The sequence below is a fragment of the Marmota monax genome, unplaced genomic scaffold (assembly GCF_021218885.2).
Source record: "Marmota monax isolate L192 unplaced genomic scaffold, Marmota_monax_Labrador192_F-V1.1 WCK01_AAM20220418_F8-fsc00045, whole genome shotgun sequence".
In the NCBI taxonomy this organism is placed as follows: Eukaryota; Metazoa; Chordata; class Mammalia; order Rodentia; family Sciuridae; genus Marmota; species Marmota monax.
Window position 1 is genome coordinate 2,252,368 of NW_026692132.1, and position 17,813 is coordinate 2,270,180.

Sequence of the window (17,813 nt, forward strand, 5' to 3'; positions counted from 1 at the left end):
AGAGTTAAAACATAAAGTAACTTCATAAATAGTAGCTATACTGCCTTTCAATAATTACAAAACAGTCTACATAGATAAAAACTGAGTTTGATAACTACAACACATTCAAATTTAAGTGGGCAGTGATTATGAAAATTTGTAATAAAATTCCTATAGTTACTTCCTCTCCAGAATAAGTCTTCCTTTGCAAAATTTTCTAGAATCATGATCACTGCATAAGTTTTTTATTTCTTCCAGGTAGCAACATTCTGAGAATCCAGAAAAAAATAGATACTATGTGGAGAGAAATATAAAATCCTCCGTTTAATAAGTTTAGAATATAAATGAACACAAGAGAATAGCTCTTTGTGCACAGCAAGCAAATACATTCTTGTGGACTTAGTCATGAAGAAAAGACACCAGAGATGAATGCCAAGAATATAGTTCAACTTATACAGGTGGGTTTAATGATCAGAATAAAATGGGATCAGTCAGGAAAAACTGCATACAGGAAATACTTCACAGAGTACCAGATCCTTTTTATGTTGGCTATTTTAACATGGTTTAAAATACATCATTATTCTGCAGTCTTCCAAGTTTAAATTATTCAGGTGGCTATAAAGTATGGTGTTCTAGACAAATACATATAATAATATACTTATACTGTATAGTATGTTCAATTGTTGTTCCTCACTAGCAATTCATAGTTCAATACCCATGTAAAGCTGCAATGACTAATGTCCATGAAAGCAGCATTTCCGTCCATCTTTGTATATGCATTGGCATTGTACCACCTTAGATAATTTGTGTGTTTAACTTTCACTCAATAAATTTGTGCCTTTCGCATACCAAAAAATAGTAACCAAGGGAGTTCAAACTATATATATTGTCTCCAGATTTTGTAGTCATCTGAATTTTTATTTTTTTATTTTTTATTTCTTTTTTGCTACACTGGGGATTGAACCCAGGGCCTAGCACATGCTAAACAAGTGCTCTACCACTGAGCTACATCCCCAACCCTTTTTATTTTATTCTGAGACAGAGTATCACTAAATTGCCTAGGCTAGCATTGAACTTGTAATCTTCCAGCCTCAGCCTCCCAGTAGCTGGGACTGTAGGCATGTACTACCACACCAGTGCTTAATTTTATTTTTTTATAAAATTCATCTACTTTAAATTGCATAAGCATTTCTACCGTTTATATTAAGAAAAATGAATTCTAAAAATGAGATAAGAGAATACAAGAAAAATAGATTTTTCTTTCAAATATTAACACACCAAAACATTTTGCTGAAAATAAAGTGATTTTTAATCTATAGATAAAGGACTCTCTAAATGATATTCAGGATACATTACAAGCTTTATTTTATTAGATTTAAATTCACAACAGGTCTTATAATGATTTCAATAAATCAGGCACTTCAGAACACAATGTAATACAACAATTATGTGGTGACTACTTAATATTCCAAGAGGATAAAGATCTTTTTTAAATGTGGAAGGAAATTAGTCTTTCTACAGTGTTAATCCCTAAGAACTATTCTCCTTTATAGACTACAATATTATTGTCAGTTTCATGCACTTTTACTTTATAAAGAACTCCCACAGGAAGAAATTTTTGGAGGTTTTCCCAGATATATACAGCTACATTTTCTGTCGTGCTGTAGAGAAAAAAAAAAAGAAATTCAAAACACAAAAAATAACCAAAATTTCATATCTAATAGTCACAGAAAACAAATTCTAGTGCTCAAAGATATCATTAAACTAGAACTTTAGAAATCACACAAAAATCAGATAAAATGTTAAAATCAATTCTTCTTTCTTACTATCTCTATAAAGCAAGATGGTGACACCCACCTTACAACATCTGCAAAATATGGTACATCTAGATCCAGATTCTTGTGATCAAGGGGCTTCATGATAGCCTCCTACACACAAAACAAAGGGGAAAACCACTGATTTTATTCATGACTCAAATTCCATACGGTTCTACCTAAGTCTCTAAATCTTACCCTATCATTTAGCCACTAGCTCAGTACTGGTAAGTGATATATCCATGTCTTATAAAGCAATCTTTCCAAGGTTTAAAGCTGTAAAAAATAAAGTCAGGTCCAGTTCCCTGCAATGATTAGTTATCCTTGTTACTGAATGCAAAGAGGTGAGAAACTAAAAATTAGAATTGCCAGGGTTTTCTCGAAATACAAGCCACTGTGATTCAAAATTCAATTTAACACTTCTTGAATTCTGTCAAAAAAGTTACCAGAAATGCTTTTCCACAACAGTGCCACCTATGAAACAATGCCACAATATCATTAGGACAAACATCCAATAGCAGTATATTTTATAAAACAGACCTGGACTGGAATTATGTAAGTAGCTAAATTTCTGCTATAATAATTTAAGAATGATCTTGAGCTCTCAGGAGAAAAATTACAAATGTGTAAAGACTATGTTACCATTTAGATATGAGGTATCCCTCCAAAAGCTCCTGTGTAAGACAATGCAAGAATGTTCAGAAGTGAAATGATTAGATGATGAGAGATGTGACCTAATCATATTAATTAATTAATATGATTAACCAGTGGATTAATCCACTGATATGAATTAACTGGGTGGTAACTATAAGCAGGAAGGTGTGGTTAGAGGAGATGGGTCACTGGGGGTAACGCCTTTATAGTTTATATTTTTTCTCTGGTAAACAAAGGGCTCTATCACTTTCTGTCTCCCCATAACCCCTCCGTCTCTCTCCCCACTCCTTCTCATTCTCTCTCTCTCTCTCTTGTAAACACACAATTACTTCCTAATGCTTACATATATTAACACAATGTTTTTCCTCATCATTAGCAATGATTGTAATTGCTTTTTTTAAATAGGGTTTTCCTTTAAGTTCTTGTACAAAAATTCAAGCATTTGTGAAACAATCTAATTTTCTATATTATATGTTTTAAGGGTGCATTAATAATAATAACAATCATTTCATGAGTAAAACTAGAACAATATTTTTTAAAGGTACATATGGATCCACTAGCTTTTAAAAATGATCAAACAATCAGGCATGGTAGTGCATGCCAGTAGTACCAGACACTTGGAAGCTTGCAAGTGCAAGGCCAGCCTGAACAACTTAATTCAATAACTTAGCATCTCCAAAATAAAAAACAAAAAGGACTGGGGTTGTAGCTACACAGTACAGCGTGCTGGGTTCAATCCCCTGCACAAAAATAAATAGATGAAATAAAATGGATCAAATGAAAAGATATTTTGAATGAATACCAAAAAAAAAAAGATATCAGCTATTTCTCCCTCTGGAAATAGCCCACAGTCTCCCATGAATGTATATTCCTTGCTTTACCCCCAAAGCTTCTCTCTCACTCTTAAGATAGTCCACATTCTTCCTGAATGTGCCTCTGTTTTCCTAAATAAATTTCTATGTCTTTGAAAAAAATAAAAAGGAAGGAAGGACGGTAGGTAAAACAAATACCTTTGCTTTATCTTCAATCTCAGTTCAGTTTCAGCTTCTCCACAGAAGCCTCTTCTGCAGACTGCTTGTGCCATAAGCACACAAATAGGCGTGTACAGTGTACGTTAGGTATACAAAGGAGGAAAAGAGCACAGCAAGCCCCTATGTAGTATTCAACTATATGTGGGCTTTAGAGCTCTAATTATTGTTTTACATGGTATAATACTTGGTGTATATATATTGTATGTCCTTAGAAGACACAAGAATTCTGTCTTCATAACTTTCCCATAGTTCTTTCAGCACAGTGCTATTTGTTTGTTCACTCATTCTCTTATTTCAACCAACAACTTTTGAGCATTTACTTTTCTTTAACTCCTGAAAAGGTAACACAAGTACCCTGTGGGTTATGTCTCGTTCATCTTTGTATTCCTAGCCCTGAGCTCAAGAACTGTTGCAAAGTAGGCAAGAGTTTGAATATATGGATACGTAATGGGAAGAAATAATGTTTATTAACATCATTTTTATGAAACAAATGTCAAATTTTAGAATAAAAGTAAGCTGCAGAGTTGATGTGAAGAACCAAATAAATGATATCCTAATAAAATCAGCTAGATGGAAAAAAGCCTACTCTCAACTTTACAACATGACCTGGGGCAAGTCAGTTAACTGCCTGGCATCTCTCAATCTTAATCTATGGAATGGAAAAAATGGTTTGGATGATCTCTAAGATCTCTTACAATGCAAGAATTATATGATAACACAATCAGTAAGTTCTTTATTAAATATCTGCTTCTGTGTTATCTCTGTAAAGAACTGTCCCTAAGTTTATAGTAAAGACAAAGTGAATAATAAAGGGTGATGTTAAAATATAAGGTCAAAGGTATAAGGAATATTCATAAAGGAAACAGAAAACTTCAAGGAGAAAACTGTGTCCTGAAATAAGGATAGAATTTGTGAAGTGGAGGAAATCAGTATATTCCAACAAGGAATACAAGGTAAGCATGCTACTTGCACATCACCCCATCATTACAACACAGCTTTGACTACTTTCCATTAAGGAGACTTTTAGAAGGCCATGAGAGCAATTTCTCCAACTATCCTCCCAGGCCCACACCCAACTCCACTCACAAAGTCATGGAACCCCAAGTGATAACTGACTGGGGAGGTGGAAAGGAAGTCACCAAAAATTATGCTGAGGACATAGCACAGAATTAGCACCCAATATGGCATTTACCTCCATATATTTTTTGAGGTCAGTCAAATTCATAACCATTCCTGTAACAGGATCAATCTAAAGAAGAAACAAGGGTAAATATTATTCTGAGAGGCTCTTCACATCAAAACTGCTGGTAAACTATCTTAGAGGCTGTGCAACATGCAAACTGTGCCCATATTTGCCTGCATCCCAGAGACGACACTGATCTCAACACAAAAGCACACATGCATCAGGCATTCTTTTCACTGCACAGCTCTTCCACCTGTCCACAGACAGCACACAAAGACGACACTTAGGAAAAGAAAAGACCTAGAATGGCAGCAGTTCACCACACACAAAAGCCAACACTGATGAAACTGAAACACAAGTTTTCAACATAGAATCCACCAAGGAGACTGAAAGAAAACTCAGCAATATAAACAAAACCACACAAATATGTTCAGCACATACCTCTCCATATACTGTCACCTCAACTATGGGAAAGAAAACAAAATTTAAAAAAAAAAAAAAAAAACACATGATTTTCAAAAGATTAATATGAAAGCACATATTAGCAACATAAATTATTAGATCTCTGGCTCCCAAAGCTATACTTATATTTTACCCAAAAACATTTGTCCTTTTAGCTATCTATGCAGGAGGCTAAGGCAGGAAGATCACGGATTCAAGGCCAGGCTGGCCAACTTAGTGAGACGCTGCCTCAGAATTAAAAAAAAAAAAAAAAAAAGATTTTTTAAAAAATAAGGACTGGGGATATAGCTTTCAGAGGTAGAGTGCTTTCCCAGCAAGTGCAAACCCTGTGTTCAATCACCAGTACTGAAAAAAATATATATCCTTTCAGTTAAGACCATTTTATCAACCAAAACAAGACTCAACCAAGACAGAAGAGCTTAGTACTAGCTTTGACTAAGTAGAGGAAATTAGCCAATGCCCAAAGGGGTATAAATTTTTATCTGTTTATACATGTTTACATGTTTATATATTCTGCTTATATATTTATCAAGGTGTATCTGGATCTCTACCTGTAAAAGCAAAAATGTACATGCAGGTGTCCATCTATACACCAAACTGGCCCATTTCTGGACAGCACCTCTGAGCAAGCAAAATTACTACTGGGCCTTAACCTCATCCCTTTAACAAGAATGAATACACAGTTTACAGTAATACTTTGTTAAATAACAAGCATTTGCAAAGCATTTGAAAAAATTCAATAAATGCTTTACAAATTAATAGCTTCTATGAACTTGCACTTTTTCAGCTCCACACAAAAACCATTAGGTATTGTATGATAAGTGAGTACACCAAGAGTGAGAGGTATCATAGATAAACTAAGAGACAGTAACTAAATTAGAAATCTTCATTTTTCTGACCCCTTGTCTGGTCTTTTTTAATGCCACCATCCCAAACGCTGCTATCCTCTATAGCTTATATAGCTGTTTTTTTGAGTCTTCAGCTGTGTCTCAAACAAACAAGTCTCTTATCCTTATACAAGTTACTTACTTTCTTGGAACACGGCTGGCAAAGTTTTAGACACAAACTATTTTTCTGCCATACAGTATTCTCAGGCAATATTCCCCTTTTATTACTCATTGTTTACTCAAAGAATACAATCTGGAGCTGGGATTGTGGCTCAGTGGTAGAGCACTTGCCTAACATGTGTGAGGCACTGGGCTCGATCCTTAGCACCACATAAAAGTAAATAAAGGTTAAAAAAATAAATCTTTTTAAAAATGTGAAGGATGTTATAAAAAATATAATCAAATTTTTTATTTTATTGTTTTTTTAATTTAAACTGATTTTTAACTTACACATAAATATCACACATAAAAAATTAAATAAAATTGTACATAATAATGGCATGCCATGTGATGTTTCATTACATGTATACACAGTAATAATGCCTCAACTTTTACTGCCCACTGAAGTTCCCAAGGGATATTCAAATTAGATGAAAATTCAAAATTAACAACACTTAGCTGTTGTTAATGTTTAAGTTAGGTTAAACATATCTATTCATCTGTGAGGTGAAATGTCAAGACACATCCAACTAAGGCAACAGAGCTTTTCATTTTTTGAAGTTCCATTTAACTTCTGATTCAAGGCTCAACGCATTCATTCTATCCTTAAGGCCCCTTACTAGTCACACTTGCATTTGCTGAACACTCTTTCACCCTTATTGAAGGGATAACATTTCATCCTCTCCATATACTGTTTTTTCTCTCACCTTTATAATTGTTCTCTCACCTTTATAATTGTGCCCATGGCCATTCGGATTATTGCATTTCCCAAACAGTTTTAAGTTTTCTTCATCACTCAAAGATTTGCTGAGCAAAAGAAAAAGAAAATCAGCATGACACAGTATCAAATTCAGACTCCCTCTCTGTTCCTTACATTATCTGCTCTGGTCTTTGAAGAGTTTCAAAATTTATTGTTACTATAACTCACCAAATAGAAAAATCACTTTGATTTCATTACTCACCTGTACATGGGGAACAAATGTACACTCCCTAATTAGACTACTGTACTGCAAAAAAAAAAAAAAAATAGCATAAACAAACCTTAAATTCAATCCCTCTGCTGCACAGGAAGATTCCAACTACCTTGATAATGGTCCTTTCATTTTTCAATTCAACAAGGATTTACTGATAACCTACTATGGAAAAGGCAAGAGTAGAATGAAGCAAGGACATACAATTATAAACACAAGTAGATGTTTGTCCTCAAGCAGCTTAAAATCTCATTTGCCTGAAAAATAATCCCATGACTTCAGTTTCCTCTTTAAAAATCTTGCTCTACTCTGCCTCAACTTTTACTGCCCACTGAAGTTTCCAAGGGATATTCAAATTAGATGAAAATTCAAAATTAACAACACTTAGCTGTTGTTCCAGGCAGAACACAATTTAATGAATTTATATATCTATACCCACTCAATCTCAGCTTCTGAGTTCTTAGCTCCCTCATACGTTTGAGCTTCCTATTATAGAATCCCTTTCTTTTTATGGTTGTTATTATTTCTCCCATTTTCTCCTACTTCTCACTCTAAGAGCGCTACAATTCACAAAGCTTTTGCACAAAATTCTCTCAGAAATACAGATTCTTGTACTTAACTCGTCACAAAATTGGCCACATTGTAAGCTCCAGATAGGAAGCAGTGACAAGTGTGTATGGGTCCCTGTCATCTAGTAGAGGGCCTTATCAGCACAAAACAAACCCTTTCCAGCAATGGATGGATGAATCCTGTTACGCTCATTTTACAGACAAGGAAACGCAGGCTCAGGGAGTGGAACTAGCTAGAGAGGAGTGCAAGAATCCTCAAAATCAACTAATTATTTGGTGCAGGAAGGCAGTCTGAGTGCTCGGGGTGCAAATCCCAACTGTGCGCCTGCTTAGAGAACAGAACATCAGGGCTCATTTCATCTTTAGTAGAAAGAAGACAAAACTAGCCTTGTCATTATATTAGATTCGGTAGCTCAAGCTCCTAGCATATAGAATTAGCTAAAGACTATGGTGTTTGCGATGCTCTGGGTACTGTGTAATATAGGAGAGTTAACTTCCGCTTAACTTCACACCACGGGGTAAACTAGGTGACTCAGGGTCAGAAGCCAGTGAGTGGAGCCTCTGGTTCGGAACCTGGGGCGACCCCTCCGCACTGGGCAGCGTTAACCAGCACGCTTCACGCTCCAGGGGAGTTCGGCCAAGTCCTGAACCCACTGCTTTCCTGCGCAGGTCCCCAACTAGGGCCCCGGCACGCGCGCACAACCCACCCTAAGGCCGCCGCCCCAGCCCCGCCCGCTCGGGCTCGAGCCCGCGCACGCAAGCGCGCACGCCGGCCCCGCCCTCGTGGCGCTTCACGGCGGGGCGGGTGCCCGCCTGCTGCCATCACACTTGTGGGCGCGCCCCACCTGTGCAGCCGGTGGCTCGCGCTGAAGGAGACTAGGCGGGACACTCGCGCCCGGCGGCCACCGCCCGGAACCGCCTTGCTCATGGTCTTCGGCCCCGCACCGGGCGGCCTGCGTCTTGTCTCTCCGCCTGCAGCGGCTGCGCAGTGCCAGCTTGCGCGTCCCGGAAGCGGTCTTCCAGGTTACCGCCCATCTTGTCCGCGGGCGCCACACTCCGCCCGCTGGAGGCGGTTATCTGTGTCTAGCTATCTAAACGCCTTCGAGCAATGGGTCGGGAGTTAAAGTCCTTAATTTTGTAAGTCTGCGCAGCCAGAGGCCACCCATGTGCTTAGGGCTTGTATGGGCACATTTTGTGTCCTGCAATGACCTCTGAGCCTTCCCTGTAGAAAACTCTGTCAGGGTTAATTAGAATAGAAAGCTTCAGTGGCTGTGTGCTCTTATCAGGTGAATCCCAGAGCTGCAGTCCACAAACTGCTTAATAACACCCGAAATTTGAGGGCATCTGTAGGACCAAGGGGCAATCTGAGATGACAGAACTATAACTTTCGGACTATTGTGTAAGACTCTAAATTCCAGGAGTTGAGGCTGGGGCTGTGGCTCAGTGTGCCTAGCATGTGTGAGGCACTGGGTTCCATCCTCAACACCATATAAATAAATAAATAAATTCTAAAGTCACACTTAACCAACCACAAGCGTGCATGGGCCCATTGTTAAATGGGTTGGCATAGCCCAAACACATACACCCATGTGACACATTAACAGGAAGAATGGATGCCTTCGGAGCAAAAGGGCCTTGTTTCCTCACATCTACTGGCAAGGATGTTCCCAGTACTGTTCACCTTTTGAATCTGTTTTCTCGTTAAATATGTACTAGACACCTGCCAGGTGCCTGGCACTGTTCCAGCCACTGGGGACCACAGCTTACATTGTATATGAGAGAAATCAGATGATAGAAAGCAAGACAAGTCAGTGATTGGTAAGAGACTAGGAAGTTTCCTGTACATTTAAGAAAAGGAAGATAAAAATAACAGGGATGGTAGAAACAAGCCCCAGTGGTGTTCTCTTAAACATCTTCTGTCTCTAGCCGTATCTTGTGTTTATTAATGCTATATAGCAAACATTATTCACTCATTTTTCAAATGCTTCTCTCTCCACTGGGCTGTAAAGAGAGGACTTAACAGAACTTAAAATTTTAAAGATTTTTTGAGATAAGGCCTACTCCGAGATTAAAAATTTTTTTAAAGCCCAGATAAGTGAATTACTTATACAAGATCACTCAGAAAAGAAACAATATTTCCCAGATATTGACTATATTACAGCTATATGCTCTCTAATAATCAATGGTTACACACTTCACTCATTCTGAAAATGTTTTAAATAGAATATACAAAAACAGAAGGAAATTATGAGAAATTGTTTTAATTACACGTTTTAGTAAAATATTTCATTGCATTTGCAGTCTTTCCTCTAATTTGTTCAAGCTAATTCTACACAAAGGTATTCACCAAATTCACCTTCAATAGTCCAGTTAAAGTTGTATTGAAACTCCTCCCAAAATCATAAATTTAAGTTCTAACCCATAGACCCTCTGAATATAGGTTGGGAAGGTTTTTGCAGATGTAATTAGGTGAGATGCAGTCATTAGTGTGGGCCCCAATTGAAGATGACGAGTGGATAACCTTATAAAAAGGGAAAATAGTCAAGTGTGGTAATTAGTACATACTTGTAGTCCCAGCTACTCAGGAAGCTGACACATAAGAATGGCTTGAGTCTCAGAGTTAGGGGCCAGCCCAAACAATAAAAATAAGTAAATAACATAGTAAGACCCCATCTCAATAAAATAAGTTAATAATAAAAAGGGAAAATTTTACACAGAGACAGAAATCATATACAGGGAATGCCATGTCAAGTACAGGGACAATGCCATTTACAAATCAAGGAGAGAGGCCTGAAAACAAATCCTTCCCTCACAGCCCTTGGAAGGAACAAACCAACCTTAATGTCACACTTGCATCTTTCAGCTATAATTCCTGCTTCACTCACACAAGATCTACTAGCTCTGTGCTTGGTTCCTTTTCTCAGGTTTCTTTACTCAGAGGCAGCTCCTATCAGCTCCTATTAAGAGGACCCATAAGATAGTGAAATGGACACATATTAGCTTGTAACCCCCATAGCCATCACCCTCCAGCCCTTATTCACTCAATAAGTTAAAAAAATGTTTACTCAACATCCTAATGTCAGACACTTATGCCAGAATAACATAATGATGAATAATGAACATAAAGTTCAGTTAGTGGACGAGTGAAAAAGAAATAATATCATGACAAACTAAAAAAGACTAGTTCTGTCTCAGAAGGTAAAGGAAGGCTTCAGAGAGAAGCTGAACTGGATTTTTAAAGGACTTTACCAGATGGATAAGTAACAATTGTAGGAAGAAGATGGCAAGAACAAGGGAAATGTGGAAAATTTCCACATAAATGTAGCTCATTTAGTGCCTATTGACAAGTTATTGGTTACAATAGGGACTGGGTGAGAGATGATATTGTAAACATTGGAGACCAAATTATTGAAGGGCTGTGAATGTCCCTCTTTAAGTAAAAAGGAAAGAAAGCTCCACCCGCCTACTATCTCCTTCCTCATTTCTCTCCAATAAAAGGGAATTTTCATTTCTTGAATCATTTCCAGGTACATTTCCTGAGCCTTCTTTACTCACAGGCAAGGTAAGAATGTGTGAAAGTACCAAAGATGGCTGTGGCTTATGGTCTGGAACTATGTTCCCGTGGGGAGGGGGGACTGGGCCCAAACTCCTCACCTCTTGTAGTCCTGGCCATCTAATTCACCTTCTCTTCTGCTTCTTGCCCCTGTGTGCTGCTTTTCAGGTCTAGATTCTAAGCCTGCTATCATTGGCATTCATATTTCTTCTAACCCAGGCATTGATCATCTCTCTTCTTTTCCCCTCACTCATACACTATATACTCCCTTTCTTTGAGTCTCTGGAACCTGGCTAGTTATTGATGGGCTAGGGAAGAGGCCCTACCTCTGTGCTGCACCTTAGTTATATGCTCAATTTACTGGAACTTTCTGCATTGTATTACCAGGCACAGTGCTTAGATTATACAATGCCATTGATCTTTTTTATCTTTTTCTTTTGTGTGTGTGTATGTGTGTGTGTGTGTGTGATTTGGGTTTTTTTTTGTTTTGTTTTGTTTTGTTTTGTTTTGTGTGTGTGTCTTCTTCAGGAACCTTGGCAGGGCCAAGGCAAAACTCAGGCATCCTTGAGTCAAAAATCTTATGAGTATACTGCCAGCGTTTGTATATTTGAACATCACTCCCTGTATACGAATGGAGTAAGAAATATAAAACAGAGGAATGATGACATCAGATCTGTATGCTTCCCAGAGGTCAACCAGAGTCATCTTTACCCCCCATGTCTAGCTGATAGATTAAACTTCCCTAATTTGTCTGAGAAAGTACAATGAATGCCTTTTCAGGGACTTCTGTGAACTTATCAGAACTTATGCTTCATGACTGCCTTGGGCTCTTCGCTTCCTCATCTGCTACATTGGTTCTGTTAACCCCTTCTTGCCATTCTATAGATGCTTTTGTGTTTTGCATCTCACAAAACCAGACATGGTTCTTGGCCCTTTTACTTGTTGTCACAATACAAACGCCCCACACAAGACATTTATATGCTTTGAATGCTTCACTAAAGAGCTCAGGGTTTGTGAAGTTTGAAATAACTCTTAAGAAAAATTAAAGAGGAAACCAATTATGTTGGTCCAGGACTATACAGAAAACCTAACTAGGAGTTCATAGGTGCCCCCAAATTACATGTTTGGCAGCCTTCTTCAACAACAATCAATATGTAGACAGAGCCTGGACAGTTTATCTAGCCCAAGATTGGGGTTCACCCAGGGGAAGGGGGTGTAGCTGAAGGGAAATAAAACTAGGGGTTTTGAGGGTGTTGGCAAGAGTGTGGTTTACTCTGCTCCTTAAGGCTTCTGGTAAAAACTGCTGGGGTTTAGAAATGTGGAGATTATATGGTCTCTAGTGCCACCTGTTGCCCAACTAAATAAAGAACTACTGGCTTTTCATCCATCTCTAAGAACTATTACCTGGAGATTAGAAGAAATGACTGATTTTAGTCATAACAACCACCTCCAAAGGCTGAGCTGGGAAAAGGTGGGGATGAGAGAAGGTAGTCTGCAGGAGGGTCAACAATTACAGTAGCATCTGCAGTGGACAGCAGAGAAAGAGCCAGTTTAGAGAAGGCCTCCAAGCATGAATGGGCTAGCTTCCTGCTATCCATACCTTAGACAATGATAACAGGCTGGTTGTGATGGAGAGAACAAGGTGCTTTTCAGATCTGGATCTAAGCCTACTATCTATGATCACTTATAATTCTCACAGGACCTCTGTCATCCACCTATATTTTTTTAATTTTTATTTTTTCTAAGTAGTTATACATGACAGTGGAATGCATTTTGATACATCATACATAAATGGAGTATAACTTCTCACTCTTATGGTTGTACATGATGTAGAATTACAAAGATGATGTAATCATATACACATATACCTTAATAATGTCCAATTAATTCTACTATCATTCCTACCCCCATACCTCCTCCCCTCCCCTCACCCTATTCTGCCCAATCCAAAGTTCCTCCATTCTTCCCTACCACCACCACCCCCCAATTATGAATCAGCAACCACTTATCAGAGAAAACATTCAGCCTTGGTTTGGAAATGTTAGCTTATTTCGCTTAGCATGATATTCTCCAACTCCATCCGTTTACCTGCAAATGCCATAATATCATTCTTCTTTAAGACTGAGTAATATTCCATTGTGTATATGTACCACATTTTCTTTATCCATTCGTCTGTTGAAGGCACCTAGGTTGGTTCCATAGCTTAGCTATTGTGAATTGAGCTGCTATAAACATTGATGTGGTTGTGTCACTGTAGTATGCTGATTTTAAGAGCTTTGGATATAAACCTAGGACTGGGTCAAATGGTGGTTCCATTCCAAGTTTTCCAAGGAATCTTCATACTGCTTTCCAGGGTGGTTGCACAACCACATTATTGCTTGTATTCTTGATAATTGTCATTCTGACTGGAGATGAAATCTTAGAGTAGTTTTGATTTGCATTTCTCTAATTTCTAGAGATGTTGAACATTTTTTCATTTTTTATTTGTTGATCAATTTTATTTCTTCTTCTGTGAAGTATCTATTTAGTTCCTTAGCCCATTTATTCATTGGGTTATTTGGTTTTTATTGTTGTTAAATTTTCTGAGTTCTTTATATATCTTGGAGATTGATGCTCCATCTGAGATGCATGTGGTAAAGATTTTTTCTAATTTTGTAGGCTCTCTCTTCACATTATTGATTATTTCCTTTGCTGAGAAGAAGCTTTTTAGTTTGAATCCATCCCAGTAATTGATTCTTTTTTTAAAAAAATATTTATTTTTTAGTTGTACATAGTACCTTTATTTATTTTTATGTGGTGCTGAGGATCAAACCTAGGTCCTTGCACGTGCTAGGCGAGTGCTCTACTGCTGAGCCACAACCGCAATCCCCAGGAATTGATTCTTGATTTTACTTTTTGAACTTTAAGGACTCTTGTTAAGGATAAAGATTTGGGCCTACTTTTTCTTCTGTTAGGGCAGGGTCTCTGTTCTAGTGTCATAGTCTTTGATCCACTTTGAGTTTTGTGCAGGGTGAGAGACAGAGTTTTAATTTCATTTTGCTATATGTGCATTTCCAATTTTCCTAGCACCATTTATTGAAGAGGCTATTTTTCTCCAATGTATGTTTTTGGCATTTTGGCCTAGTTTGAGAAAACCATATTTATGTGGATTTGTCTCTGTGTATTCTATTCTGTACCATTGGTCTACATGTCTATTTTAGTGCCAATACCAGGCCATTTTTGTTACTATTGCTCTGTAGTATAGTTTAAGCTCTGGTATTGTGATGCCTCCTGCTTTATTATTCTTCCTGAGGATTGCTTTGGCTATTCTGGGCCTCTTATTTTTCTAAAGGAATTTCATGACTATTTTTTCTATTTCTAAGAAGAATGTTATCATGGGTGGGGTTGTAGCTCTGTGGTAGAGCGCTTGCCTTTCATGCATGGGCACTGGGTTCAATCCTCACCACCACATAAATAAATAAAATAAAGGTATTGTGTCCATCTACAACTAAAATTTTAGAAAAAAAGGAAGAATGTCATCAGAACTTTCATAGGAATTGCACTAAATCTGTGTAGCTCTTTTGGTGGTATGGCCATTTTGACAATATTAATTATGCCTGTTCAAGAACATAGGAGACCTTTCCATCTTCTAAGTTCTTCAATTTTTCGTTAGTGTTCTGTAGTTTTCATTGTAGAGGTCTTTCACCTCTTTTGTTAGAATAATCCCCAAGTATTTTTTGAGGCTATTGTGAATGGGGTAGTTTTCCCAATTTCTCTTTCAGTTGATTCATCACTGATGTATAGAAATGCATTTGATTTATCGGTACTGATTTTCTATCCTGCTACTTTGCTGAATTCATTTATTAGTTCTAGAAGTTTTCTGGTCGAATTTTTTGGATCTTCTAAATATAGAACCATGTCATTGGCAAATAGTGATAGTTTGAGTTCTTTTTTTCCTATTCATAATCCTTCAATTTCTTTCATCTAATTGTTCTGCTAGAGTTTCAAGGACTATGTTGAATAGAAGTGGTAAAAGAGGGCATCCATATCTTGTTCCAGTTTTTAGAGGGAATGCTTTCAATTTTTTTTCCATTTAGAATAATGTTGGCCTTGGGCTTAGCATAGATAGCCTTTACAATGACTTTTATAATGTACTACTGAACATACCTCATCCACCTATCTGATGGTGGCAAGGACTCCATTTTAGTTTTCTTTCATGTATTCTTATTATTAGCTAGAGGGAAATATATCCAATAAATGTATATTTAAAACTCTTCTCAAAAGGCTATATTACCCTTGCTTAATGATTTCAAGGACAATCCCTAAGAAAATATAAAACCATAATTTTCTTACAAATTCTGTTTTTAATAGGAAACTTAAAACCAAAGTCTGTGGTTTGGGAAGTAAGATGCCTTCTTCTCTCTTTTCCACAGAGTACATTCACTTTAAATCTAGTTCCCAGACCTTGAAGTTATCCCATCAGATAGGTACAAATGTGCCGTGGAACCCATAAGGCATTTGCACAGGTACCTCTGCTCGGCCTAGTTCTTCAAAGTTCCTGGCATCCAAGACAAGGAGAAAATTGTTTTCATTCTAGAAAAGGAAAGACAATATGAACATTCCCTTCAAAAATCAGTCTATCTCCTCTGGGTGATAAAGTTCCTAAGAAAGAGACCATGTCTTATTCACTTTATTTATCTAGCATCAGCATCTAGTACAATGCCTCACCTATTCACTCACTAAATGTTTGCTGAATTGCTGAACTCGACTGAAAATAAAATTGTGGCTGAGTATTTTTACATTTAAAGCAAATTAAATTCTTTACATCAGTCACCTTCATAGGATCTCTTTGAATCTAACAGTCATTTTACCTGGCCCTTTCCAATCCCCTAAGAGACACAGAAATTTTTTCTTCTGAACTAGAAATGCCTCAATTTTTGTGTTACTTTAGAGCTGTTCAAAGAGCAGCATTGCAAAGCAGACTGAGATTGCCCTTATCTAATTACATGAGTGCCACATGTATGGCATGAGGACCAAACCCTTGGCACACATTACTAATTAATCACAGTATTTTTCCACCAAACCATTTAATGGCCAAGAATCCTATACCCCAGGCAGCCACTAATAAATGATCAAAGCTGGTACTCAAAGTGAACCTATTTGCCATTATATTGCCCCTGACAAGGAAGTCATTCAGTAAATAACAGTATTGAGATACTATGCCAGGGCTTAGGATATTGGACTTTGAGGTCAGGACTTTGAAACTGGCAATATAGATAATTGGCAACATAACTGGCAACATAAAAATTATATAAATATTAGACAAGAAGCCAGTAGACTTACATACTGGCTTTACCACTAGGAGATCTGCTACAAGTCTCCTTCAACTACTTTAAGCTATAAATTCCATATTTTTAAAGTGGAATCCCAAAAAGTTGCTTTGATAACTAAGATACTATGATTAAAGTACTTTGTAGTGCACACCTGTAATCCCAGTGGCTTGAGAGTTCAAAGCCAGCCTCAGCAAAAGTGAGGCCCTAAGCAACTCAGTGAGACTTTGTCTCTAAATAAAATACAAAACAGGGCTGGGGATGAGGCTCAGTGGTCAAATGCCCCTGAGTTCAATCCCCAGTACCCTCCCAAAAAAATACTTTGTAAATAACAAATTCCTATGCAAATGTGAGTTATTATTATGATTCTACAAATAGAACTTTAAAACAATAATAAAGTATAGACCTTGATAAAAGGATTGGTCAAAGGTAAGAAGGGGAAGAAAAGGAAGATGGTGCCATATAGGAATCAAAATAAACTATGGACTGCATCATTCAATATCATCCTCAAACAACTCAATGCTACTTTTTTTCTGACTGGTGTTAGGGAAATATATTACCTGCTTGGGAGTGATCACCACAGAAAGAATAACTCCATCATCTTCTTCTTTAGCTCCTGGTACTGGAACAAAAATAGGTTCTGAGGGATAAAAGCCATCTTCTCTCCAAACCTGCAAAGTCCAAAAAAAGTATTTTATAAAAGGCCATTCATGGTGGGAAGCTTTCTATAGCTTCTGTTACTCCCAGTATGAAGTGGCTGTTGATAGAATATTGCAACAATAAAAAAAATCAGGCTGAGTTGAATACAGGAGAGGATTGGGAAGCTTTGGCAGCCCCAGATTCCATCACCATCAAACATTATTTGTGTGATTATAATTTCCCATCAACCTGAAATATTTTTCCAACAACCTCAACCTCACATATTCTCCTACAATAACATCAAACATAGAATTGGTTTTTCTGGGTTTGGTGTTCATTTAGATTTCCTAAAGGAAACATATTCACTTTTCTTTTTTTTAATATTTTTTAGTTATCAATGGTCCTTTATTTATTTATTTATTTATTTATTTATATGTTGTGTTGAGAATCGAACCCAGTGCCTCACATATGCTCTTACACTGAGCCACAACCCCAGCCCCATACCCGCATCCCAGATGATTCCATGGTTCTCAAACTTAGGAAAAGAAAATGGTTTAGCTGTTTAAATATTAAACTATCAAGAATGACCTTAAGCAAAGCAAA

The 17,813-nt window shown here is 37.4% G+C and overlaps 2 protein-coding genes across 7 annotated transcripts in view; both read right to left on the reverse strand.

Annotated features, from left to right (window-relative positions):
- Positions 1–1,320: 1,320 nt before the first annotated feature.
- Pts (6-pyruvoyltetrahydropterin synthase) lies at positions 1,321–8,712 on the reverse strand. 3 transcript variants are annotated; one of them, XM_046465620.2, is made up of 7 exons: positions 8,555–8,698; positions 7,132–7,176; positions 6,897–6,976; positions 5,103–5,125; positions 4,671–4,727; positions 1,837–1,907; positions 1,321–1,640 (listed from the first exon to the last, which is right to left on the reverse strand). In XM_046465620.2, the coding sequence occupies exons 2-7, from the start codon at positions 7,137–7,139 to the stop codon at positions 1,517–1,519; spliced, it is 363 nt and encodes a 120-aa protein (XP_046321576.1). In that variant the 5' UTR covers positions 7,140–7,176; positions 8,555–8,698; the 3' UTR covers positions 1,321–1,516. The 3 variants fall into 3 exon arrangements, with proteins under 3 accessions (XP_046321576.1, XP_046321584.1, XP_046321570.1); XM_046465628.2 differs by having other exon boundaries at positions 7,132–7,171; positions 8,555–8,691; XM_046465614.2 differs by lacking the exon at positions 7,132–7,176 and having other exon boundaries at positions 8,555–8,712.
- A 1,242-nt stretch (positions 8,713–9,954) lies between these two features.
- Bco2 (beta-carotene oxygenase 2) overlaps positions 9,955–17,813 on the reverse strand; it is a 36,167-nt gene continuing 28,308 nt past the window's right edge. For all 4 annotated transcript variants that reach the window (XM_046465657.2, XM_046465652.2, XM_046465645.2 and 1 more), the window contains 2 exons: positions 17,132–17,242; positions 9,955–15,834 (listed from right to left, as the gene is read on the reverse strand). In XM_046465657.2, the coding sequence (XP_046321613.1) occupies positions 15,721–15,834; positions 17,132–17,242 (225 nt within the window). In that variant the 3' untranslated portion in view covers positions 9,955–15,720. The remainder of the gene's footprint in view (positions 15,835–17,131; positions 17,243–17,813) is intronic.

What these genes read in the sequence shown, in the direction of transcription:
- Pts (XM_046465614.2), bottom strand. Translation starts at nt 8,637, where the DNA reads ATGAGCAAGGCGGTTCCGGGCGGTGGCCGCCGGGCGCGAGTGTCCCGC. An exon ending in GCGAGCCACCGGCTGCACAG is followed by an intron (nt 6,977 to 8,554) that starts GTGGGGCGCGCC and finishes TCTTTTGCTCAG; the next exon opens with CAAATCTTTGAGTGATGAAG. An exon ending in TATTTTGCAGATGTTGTAAG is followed by an intron (nt 1,641 to 1,836) that starts GTGGGTGTCACC and finishes TTTTCTCTACAG; the next exon opens with CACGACAGAAAATGTAGCTG.